General features: G+C 43.7%; 1 protein-coding gene across 16 annotated transcripts in view; it reads left to right on the forward strand.

Moving 5' to 3' along the window:
• The window catches only part of LOC115347044 (LIM domain containing preferred translocation partner in lipoma), a 353,563-nt gene that overhangs the window by 326,337 nt on the left and 16,199 nt on the right, over positions 1-11,027 (forward strand). For all 16 annotated transcript variants that reach the window (XM_030027920.1, XM_030027918.1, XM_041126875.1 and 13 more), the window contains 2 exons: positions 6,846-7,024; positions 10,155-10,275. In XM_030027920.1, the coding sequence (XP_029883780.1) occupies positions 6,846-7,024; positions 10,155-10,275 (300 nt within the window). The remainder of the gene's footprint in view (positions 1-6,845; positions 7,025-10,154; positions 10,276-11,027) is intronic.

The following is an 11,027-nucleotide window of genomic DNA, read 5'->3' on the forward strand; positions in this document are numbered from 1 at the left end:
CAGTATTAAAATACTTTACTCTTGCAAATTGCTCTAGCCACATTGGAGTACTCTGAGTAGCAGCTCAGGTGCTGTTCCCCAGTACTGCGCCTCCCGAAGTCAGAGCTGGTTGACTTTTGAGGTGTGTGCAATTGTTATAGATTTAAAAAATTTAGTTTTTCCTGTTAAAAATACCTTGTTTCCATCAAATAACCATTTGGGCACACAAACTACTTCACAAGTATTTATCAAGCCTAACAGCATCCAGTTTCTCACTGGAATATGCAACGTCTACAGCCATTTTATTTACAGGCCAACTGAGGCATAGAGCATGGGAGTGCTTGGCCTCTGACAGTTACTTGGTTGAAAAGCCAGAAGTAAAATCCAGGCATTTTATCTTCCAGCCCACCAGTTTAGAGAACGAATCCCTCATTTGTTACATTCTTAAGCACTGCTGTTTTAAAGTGACAAAGATCTCTGTGTTGTCAGAGCAAGGAGTGTGTAGAAGATGAGTAGCTTTGAGTGCCAGAAAGTAGTTAAGTCATTTCCAACATCAGGCTTCTTGTGGATTTTTAGCTGGAAGGAGTCAGTGTGATTGTGGTTGGACACTGAGCCCAATGCAGAGCAGATCATTTAACCCTGATGCTCCTTCATCACTCTCAACTTGGTGGTACTAGAGACAGACGTGGGTCTTACCTAAACTGGCGCTGAGGAACAGAGAAGTCACCCTGTCCCTGCCTGTGCTGTTCCAAACGTTAATTACATTCACAATTAAAAATATATACCTTTCTCCAGGTAGTATGGCCAGCTCGTGTGCCTGCTGGATCCAGCAGCCTTCTCTAGGTTTCCTCTCCAGCCTTTCGTATGCTCAGACAATGACAAAGCCATCCCTTAGCCTTCACTTGATAAGACAGCTGTCTTAAGAAGGAGCAAATGGAGCTCCTTCCTTCTCTCACTGTAGAATGTATTTTGACATCTGCATATCGTTTGTGAAGCATTTCTCAAGCCCTGTTCCATTTTCATCACGGCCTTTATGTTACTGCACATTTGTGGACTCAATTGCATGTCATTGTCGTCTTTGCTACTAACATAAGCCATAAAATATATCTAGTCTTTCTCTAATAGTTACAGGGCAAGGGACAGGGACTCCTTCACCCTGTATGCTGAGAGGACTTTCTGCCAGATTCACCTCCAGCTGCTCTGAGTCCAAAAATACAAAGCTGAATTTGGTTTTCCTGACAAGAAAAGCAAATTCCAGCAGAGGGGAAGCATGCCAGCCATGGTATTGCTACTGTGCTGGGAAAGCCACTAAAAACTGAGCCGAATGGTAGAACTATTTGAAAGCCACTGAATACAGCAATCTCCAGGGCCTGAGTCTATGCTATGCAGCTGGTAGCTGTATGCCCAGCTCAGACCCACATCATGCTGGTAATGTTACAGGGTTGCCAGTGTAATTATTCCAGTATCTTCCCTCCCCTCTCCCAGCAAAACAAGCTATACCAGCTAAAAAGCACCCTCACTGCTTACCACTGTGTCTGAATTAGGGGGTTTTGCCAGGATATTTTAGGCTGTCAGGGGTCACATCTCTTGCCCCAACACACAGATGCAGCTATGGCAATGTGGCCCAAACATCAGAGAATCGGCCAAGATGCTTCTGCAGGGCTCTCCCTTGCTAGACCTATCCCTCTGAGAGCAGCAGGAAGGGAAGGAGAGTGTCACCCACTGCTAATAATGTGGCCAGCTGGTCAGGCTAAATGAGAAAGATTAACTCCCACATACCCGAATTCTCTCCTCAAATATGGAGGAAGGAATTTCATGCTGGCCATTAGTGAATTAAATGTTGTGTTTGCCAAGATTTACCCATCTGTGGAGATAGCAATTGGGGATGGCTGGGGATTTTGGGGGTGGAAGTCAGGTCTTGGATTTTCCTTTTCTAGAAATAATGCCAAAAATAAGGTTTCAAAAGTGTTGAAATTACATCTTGACACTTAACCCCTCTGCCAATGTCTGCTTTATATTTAATTTATAATCCAACTATGTATTTGCAGACCTAAAACCTAAATGAAACCATTTGAAATTATTTGAAGTGCAGTGTTTCAATTGACCTGATCTAATTTGGGGTTTATAAATTCACCAGACTTCTTGAGATTAAAGTGTTCTGTCTTCACTTAAGTATGGAAACATTTTCAAGCCTCAAAAATTATCCCACAATGGGGAGAATGTCTCCTGTTCTGCTCTCCTCACAGTCTGAGGAAATGAAGGACGGAGTCACAAGATTAAAGCAATTCACTTACCACACTTTACTAAGTTACAGTTCAACTACAGTAGTTGACCATATGCCTGTTTTTAGCACAACAGTCACTTTTGATTCCTGCGGCCAATACCATCTCCTCTGTGCAGTCACTCCAAAAAATGTGTTTCTTCTGCCATGCTCGCAGAAAGTGAGTTCATGTCCCTGTGCATGAGTTGCCAATGTAATTTATTCCAGCAACTTCCCTCCCCTCTCCCAGCAAAATAAGCTATACTATGCTCATGTCCCCGTGTGTGAGCTCTCAGTCTGCTGTTCAGAGTGCAGGAGAGATTGTTTATGTTCATTAGAACTCTGGATGAATTGCCGATACAGAAGAAGCAATGACTAATCTCTGTGTGGTTTTTCTTCTGTATTCATTGCTAGGTCATTGTGGGAGGGTCCTTGTGCTGCACTATATTGTGAGTTACTGCTGTCACCCAAAACATGGTTATGAGAGGTTATAATCTACAGCATTAGGGAAGCAAAATGAGCTGCAGCCCACAGGCTGTCACTGCAGCTCTGCACCCCGAAGCCGTTTGCCAGCTGTCCATATGGGATGTGAAGTTTTCAGGAGGGGATTCAACCGCTTCCCACTTCCAGTTTTCAATGGCTCTTGCACCCCAGAAGTCTTTTCCAGCAGTTTGGATTTTTGCTTTGTGTCCCATGTTTAAACCTAACATCTGCAGAGTAACTCCCTTTGGCTTTCTGTGGTTTCTGAAGGGCCAAGTATTGCTATAGGGAGGCCCTCCAACAACTCCCCCCACCACTTGCTGTCAGATACTTGTTCCCAAGCAGCTTGTTCCCACTTTGTTGCTGATTGTGCTGTATACGTTTAATTCTCTTAGTTTTTACTTGCAGGCTGATGCTTGATGTCCTGGTCATTTCAGTTCTTTGCTTATGTTTTAGTGTGTCTTTGCTTGGGGTTATTTTTCTTACTGGTATATTAGGATGCATTATTCTCCCCAGGTGAGATTCTTTTCTTTTGCCATGAATAAGCAGTTCTGCCCTCAAGAGATGTGGACCCAGAATCAGCCTTTAACATTGGGCCAACCTTCCATTTAGAAATGGATGGTTCCTTCCCCTTCCTTTTCAAACCCAAAAAATTAGTTGTATTTGGAGACATAAGTGTCTCTAAAAAAGAAGGGCACCCTCTGCCTCTTAGCCAAAAATGTGGGAAAAGATGATAAACTTGCCCCTCAGCCCATGCTGGATTTGTGGTCCATATTTTTAGGACATGAATTTGATCACAGCCCTTAGGTCTGATGTTTCCTAGCCGGTTCTTATCTTTCTTCTCTGTGTCTTGCTTTGGCCCTCTGTGTAGCTCATCAGATGCGTTTAGCATTACCTGTTGATTACAGAGAGAGCTGGCAATGGCAGCTTGGGAGAAAAGAAGAAAAATAGGGCTGTTTGGTTTTTTCTTCATCTTGTTTGACTTTCTGAAGGCCTGAAAGCTCCAGGAGGTGCTAGGAGAGTTAGCTAAACTGTGAAAGAGAGCAAAATCAAGAAGGCAAACTTCTAATCCTACAGGGTTGCTATTCCCATAATGTGCAGAAATACCTTTATGCAGGTTGTTAGCTGCTGGGGCAGCACTTAGGCATGTGGGATAACCTGATTAGAGAATCAAAGAAAACCCTGTTAGCTCCACAGGCCAAATCCTGCCTTACAGCAACCTGATGTCAAATGGGTGTGAATGAAGGAAGCTTTCCCTTTGGCATCTTCTGGTAACACCTTGAAGAGAAGGGTCTGAGCCAAGGTTCTAGCAAGGAAAGAGGCTTAAGCAAATACACTCCCAGACAGGGAGTGAGCTGGAGTCTGAAACTAATGACTTTGTTTTTCCTCACTGGTACAGACTTGGAATCATGAAAAGAATAAATTTCTCAGGTCTGATTTTCAGGTTGTATAGAAGGTTTAATCACGAGTTGGTTAATTTAAAATGCTTGTCTTACTTAGCTGCGAGAATGTCAAACAGTGTGACTGAGCTGAGATTTGGGAGCAGAAGACGTGTTTTCTGAAGTTATAATCCAGAAGCATGATTACCTGCTGTCCTGGTCACTGCAAAACTCCCACCAAAGTCAGTGCTAATGCAAGATGTCAGATGATGATTGTAATGATCCCTTGCGGTCTTAAACTCTGTGTCTGAAACATGCAAGTAGGGGTTGTATCGGATCCATAGTGAGAGCGTTTCCAGGTCACACTGTTTGGTGTTAAATCCCTTTGCAGGGTGGATTGCAGCTGCAGGTTTCCACTCTGTTCACAGTACCAGGTAGGCTGTTCTCAGTGTTGCTGTCTGGAGTGCTGTTATACAGGCTGCGGTAGCAGACCAAGGGAACTGCTTAGCAGATCAGCCCCCAATGTGTAGGTAAGCCATGAAACTCTTGCCCGTGTTGTGGATGCTCGAGTTTTATCAGAATTCAAAAAGTGATTAGGGAAGTTCATGGGAGAAACATCCACTTGAGGCTAAGTATGAGGAAGCCAAGCTCTGGCTCAGGAAGTCCCTAAGCCAGAAATCACTGGAAGCTGGAAGCATAGCCTAAGGAATTGCTGTGTTTTGCTTGCCCTGTTCTCATACTTTGGCCTCTGTTGTTGGCAACTGTTGGAAATGAAGCAAGCAGTGACCTGGTGAGGCAAATGCTCCATACCTGCACATATTCAGAAGGCGTCATAGTAAATGCCTTGTGAGTGGCACAATCTTCCATCAGTATCTGCAGGTGAGCTGCATTCCTTCCTTGGCAATATAGAGAATAGCATGAATACGGACTGAGATGATGCGATCTGCTTATGCAAAGCAAAATGGTAAATTTGCCAGGTTATTTCTCCCAAGGAGAAAATTATTGACCTTGCTTTTTCTGGCATACCAGCTACTGTTACAGTGATGATGATGGTGACAACAACCAGACAGAAAGGCCAGCAATAATTCTTTCCTGCCCATTATTACAAGGCATAAAGCAAAACCCAGTCTGAAACCAACACTAATCTGGCTGCACTCTCTTTAAAAATGTGTGAGGCAGTTCTCATATGGGTTGAAATTCAGGACTGTTCATATCGACCTTTCCAAAAGCAATCCTTTTGATCTCCTGATACAAACCTGTGTATTTCTATGTTTGTATCTTACCAGTGATTTGCAGCCCAGAGATAATGTCCGATAGCAAATATGTAGAAGTGTAGAATTAACCTCTCTGAGCTCCTGGGTGATTCATCTCCTGACAGTACATTTTGGCTGCACATGTAAGGACTGGATCTTGCCCCTGAGACTATTGGCTCAAAGAAGCAATAACAATGTGGTCAGTCAGAGCACTACTTTCCCTGGGAATTTTGTTGCATGAGGAAGCAGAAGAACTTTAGCCTTCCTGTGTTTGTCAACATGATCTGCCTTCCAGCAGCTATATTTCTGTTCCATTAGATTTTTTCCTTTCCTTTTTTTTCCCCCTCCTTATTTCTGTCTACCTTAATCATAATCAATATTGTAATCATAGACTTTCTACCTCATCCAAGATTCAAACACTGGTTGATAATGTTATTTGATAACTCCAGATGCACCAAGTAAGAGTAATAGGTGAAGTTTGCTTTCCGAAAGTCCAGTGAAATGACTCAAATCATTGCCACAGATTTATTGTTTGCATCTATGTGGGTTGCACCCTCCTTTAATGGCATGTATCTTTAAGGTGCTTGGTTTGAAAGAGTAAGTTGCACAGTTGATGTCAGAAGGGCTGGTGTGGCTCACAGACAGTCATCTGAAGCAAAATTATCTTGGTGTTTCTATAATTAACTGCAAGGGTAACTGAGGATTGAAATGAGATGAATCATTCAATGGACCCCACTTGAAAGGTGGGGGTTTTTTTTGGCTCCAGCGCTTTAAGAGCAGGCCAGTATGTAAAAGCTGTGCAGTAAGGATCATGGCCTTAGGGCTGGAATTTCACAGTCATTATCTCAAACATCTTGGGCCAGAGATAAATGAACAGTTTAAGTCATCCTGAACTCCTGTCCTTGCAATGCTTTCATTGCAGACACTGCTTTGTTCTCTCCCCAGACTCAACAGTAGTCTCCGTGGTGGGAGAGGAAGATCAAGATTTTCTTACAAGGCAGTTAAAGATTCTTCATGGGAGCTGTATTGGCAGAGCAGTTAGGGGGTCTCTGTGCAGCCCCAGGAGTCTGCACTTCAGCTTTGCACTGCACGCTGTGGAGGTTGTCTCTAATCAACTCAGCTGCAAAAGGTCATTCGGGCTGGGCAGCCCGCAGGCGAAAACCCAGGCGTGCAAGCTGCATAACTCCTTCACGTGCTCTTGGCTACAGAAGCTATAATGTCTCAGATGCACCCACCTGATGGGCCATCTCTGATGGTTTATCAGAGCTGCTGAGAGAAGGCTCTGATTTGTGTTCTCACACTATACTAAAGGCTTGACCCAGGCCCTGTGCTGTTATCATACTCTTTGTTCCCTGTACTGCACTTATCTAGAAGAAATGAAAAGAAAGTACCTAAAGGTTCCAAGTAGACCAGCAGCAGCCTCCAACCCAGCTGACCTTTGTAAATGTGCTGCTGAGATGGTGCTTATATCTGTTGTGTATGGTTTTTTTGCAGAACACACTGGAGCAATGCAGTGTCTGTGCAAAGCCCATCATGGAAAGGATCCTCCGAGCCACCGGGAAGGCCTACCATCCCCACTGTTTCACTTGCGTGATGTGCCATCGCAGCCTGGATGGGATCCCCTTCACCGTGGATGCTGGTGGGAACATCCACTGCATCGAGGATTTCCATAAGTATGGCCTAAGCTGTTGTCAGTGGCTTTGCTTATTGTCTTTCTCTTTTGTCCCTAAAAATTCTTCTTTTTTAGTCTGAGTATCCAAAAAGATCTGAGCCCTCTGCCGCTTCCTCCCAAGGCTCTTAAATAGTAGGCAGAGCTTTGCTCCAAGCAGGCACACTGTGGCATACAAGATTAATTGGTTAGGAGCCGATGCTGCTTCATCTCTGTTTTGCTTAGATCTGAATTTATGGATATCCTCTGTGTTCTTCCATTTTAAATGCTCTGCATTCCCCCTGCCTTCCCTTGCACTCAGCATGTGCGTGTTTCTCCTCGCTGCCTGTACCTGCACTTCCACATCAGCGTCTCCCCGCTTCTTCCGCCGAGCAATTAAGAGAGGTCCTGTACCGTTGCACTCAGCAGGTGTTTGCTTACCGGCTAGAGGGATCTAGCTGGCCACAGGATGCTCACAGCTCCTTTTGTTTCTAGTTGCTAATTAGCTTTTTAAAGCAGCTAAAAATACAGCCCTGGTAATAATTTATAGTGAAACTGCTATTTAAAGTAAGTTGCAAGGTATAGTTGCAAGTAATTTCTGTCACTGCCACGCTACCACCCCCATCATCACAACTAATCTAGGGAAGACAGGTAGATATAATCAGAGCAGAAATGTTTCCCCTGTATGGAAAAGACAGACACATTACACCCCTCAATTAAAAGAGGAAATCAATACTGACAAATGTGAGTTTACATCTCAACCATTTATCTCTTAATTTCTAAGGGGGTAGACTTAATTAGAGCCTCGTGACATCAGTGTGTAGGCCTGAAAGCTCAAAGAAGCAGGCTGACTTGACAGAAAGGGAAGCAGCCACTATCAACTGGCATGTTAAAATCCAATATGACGATGTTCCCTGTAGCTCAGATAGGCTGGGTTAATTAGCAGCTGCTGTGTTGCCTTGCTTTTCTGTGCCAGCAGTTGTGTGTAAGGTAAAATTTGGTCCTAAGCACAGGCCCAACAGGAGGCTTACACACCACTCAGGCTCCTGAACGGTTTCCCTAACACCCACTTAGGATTTGGAAACTGCTCCTTCCCCAAGCCCCACAGGCCAAGGGCTCGCATGCCTTCAGGAGAAAGGTTGAGAGCAAGAGCTGGTGTCCCATGTTGAAGCCTTTTGGCAGTGACTGGATGTAGACCTCGGGGCTTTGAGAGTGGGAAGTGGGAGGCTGTCAATCCAAGGAAAGGACACACAATCGTTGAGTGAAAGATTGAGGGGAAGATGACGGGAATAGCATGAGACCAAATGTGACACTCAGAAATCTTTGGCAAGCCACACGTTTAGCAGCACTTCGGCCAGCCCAGTTTTAATTGATTAGGGATGACATGTCCTCCTGGTCTGGAGGTTAAGTGCTCTTGTACATTCTCTTGATAACAAAACTGTACCTGATGCTTACGCTGTCACTTAGGTACCCCCTGAGCTTATGCCCTGCAGTAGCACATCCACATCCCCTGAAATCTGCAGAAGTCATCTCTGGGTCCTGGGAGTTAATATTTGGCTCATAATGAATTACCCACAGTGGCCTGGACAGAGAAATGTTGAAGTATTTTTAAGCACCACATTTGAGCTAAATGGCACAAGGAAGCGCCTGCATGAAGCAGCATATAATTAACTCCGATTACAGCTCCGGTCATATCATGATCCATTTAAGTTATTTTTCAGAGCGCTTGCTATAGCCACTGTTTAATTCATTTTTTCGTTAGATCGCAGCTACACAGGCATCTTTCATCTGCTGCCAGTGAAATTAATATTTTTCTTTATTCCTAGTACAGATTGATTTTTTTTTATTTCTTTTCTAAGCTAGTTAATTCTGAGTGGTTCATGTGACAGACTGGGTGGCAGAGTCAATCTTTCCTAGGCATTTCAGAAGAAAAGGGCTTTGATCTCCTCGTGTTCTGATGTTTGCCGTAAGCGTTGCCCTCTGTCGTGGACATAGCCCATGCTCCGTAGCCCGTGACCCCGACTCTCATTACATGGCAGCAGATTCTGTAGGTATAAGTTTCTGGTTTTTGTGAGCAGAATTTGCAGCCAGGGAATTGGTACCCATAGGTTTTGAACCAAAACAGCAAATAATGCTTCACCACAGGCTAAATGTTCTCAAGCATACCCACCTGCCTAGGAGCAGAGATGGCCACTTCTTATGGGCAACTGGGGGGAGCAAAACCAGAGCTAATACAGAACATATGTAAATTAGACAGAAGGGCATACAGTGGCCCATATAAGGAGAAAAAGAAAGGTCTGTGTTCCTGTTGATCCCTGAGCTGACCCCGATTCAGGTCAGTCCCTTCACACAGTGAGTGATTGTCACTACACACTTCTGACTCAGGCTGACCGTGGAAGAGAGCATTGGTGTCTCTGCACCCAGACCTGTTCTCTTTTAAGCCTGGGCAACCCACTAATGGATAACTGAGAGTTGGTTAGCTAGAAAATGCAGCTGGTCAGAATTGCCCTGATGCTTCATGTTTGAGAGTGAGCACAGCCAGGAGTGTACTCCTGTGTGCATAAATGGGTAAGATGGCTCAGAAGTTTAAAATGGATGGGATAAACCTCAACAAATTAGTGTAGTGTAAGGCGAATCTTTTTACCATGTCTATTAAGAGTTTTTACCTATTTGTTCCAATCTCCAAATTTTAATATTTTGATACTTTTTTAAAGAGATGCTCTTGAAGCAGATCCTGGTCATCTTTCTAACCTTAAGATTTGCATGGACTTTCTTAGAGTTAGGCTGGGGGTTGAGCCTGAGGGTTGTGGCAGTGCATAGGTGTCACGATCATGGGTCATTCAACAGGCACTTCAGTTGTTAAATAGGGCAAGCAGATTATGCTTTGCTGCTTGTCAGATATTCTTGAAGTCCTCTCCTAATAGTCTGCAAAATGTTCTTTAATACCCTGCAAGCCTCAAATTGCATTGTAAGACTAAAGTGCTCCTTTCTGTCTTCTTTCCAAGGAAGCAGCTGTGCAAAGCTACAAACTGTGACATATGTGTACATATGTGTGTGTGTGTTTGTACAAACGCTCACGTTTCTGGCTTGCTGGTGCAGTTAAAAACTTTTGCTCCAAGTTTGAGGATGACTGGGACCATCTCTTCTTTCTTCAGGAAATTTGCACCAAGATGTTCAGTGTGTAAGGAGCCCATCATGCCGGCCCCAGGACAAGAGGAGACTGTACGCATTGTTGCCTTGGATCGTGATTTCCATGTCCAGTGCTACCGATGTGAGGTTAGTATTTTAATCACGTGAAGGACAGAAAGCAAAGGTTGGCTTAATTTCATCACCGCCTCATGTTATACACACGACAGGCATACCCTATTGTAACACTGGCTCTACAATCAAATTACTTCATTGACTTCAGCATGCAAGGAATTTTTCCTCATTTATATCAGCGCAAATGAGAAGAAAATCAGGTCCCTTGTTTATAACAGGTTCATTAGGAGAGCAAGAGAATGTGACTCAGGTAATTAGGGCTTAATATTTGAGAACTTCATAAATTATAGCTTGGACACAAATGTTGGTCATGTTTATGTTCTTAAAATGAAAGCTAATGCATGTTAGAATTTGAGCAAGATTGTACAGGAAACTCAACATATGGCTCTGGGTTGAAGAATTTTAATGGACACATAAACATGATCATTCTTGTTTTGTGCAATGCTTTTTGTGCTACTTTCCTGTTCAGTTTCATTACGCACTTCATATAATTTTGATGGTAAGAATCTGAAGACAGAGAAAAAGTCACCTTAAAGCAATTAACATGTGGGAACAGCTGTGTTAGGGAACCTTCAAGAATTCTTCAATGCAAGTGTTACTTGTTGGATAATACATCAGCCAGATGGCAGGGTAAGAAAATAAGACCAAATGTATTTCTTATCGCAGTTGCAGGTTTTAATAACTTTAACCAGAAAGAAGGATGGACTAAGGCTTAAAGGTCTAGGCTGGAACTTGAAGCATCTGGCTGACTTCTCAATCTGACCTTG

The sequence above is a fragment of the Aquila chrysaetos genome, chromosome 10, assembly GCF_900496995.4.
Source record: "Aquila chrysaetos chrysaetos chromosome 10, bAquChr1.4, whole genome shotgun sequence".
In the NCBI taxonomy this organism is placed as follows: Eukaryota; Metazoa; Chordata; class Aves; order Accipitriformes; family Accipitridae; genus Aquila; species Aquila chrysaetos.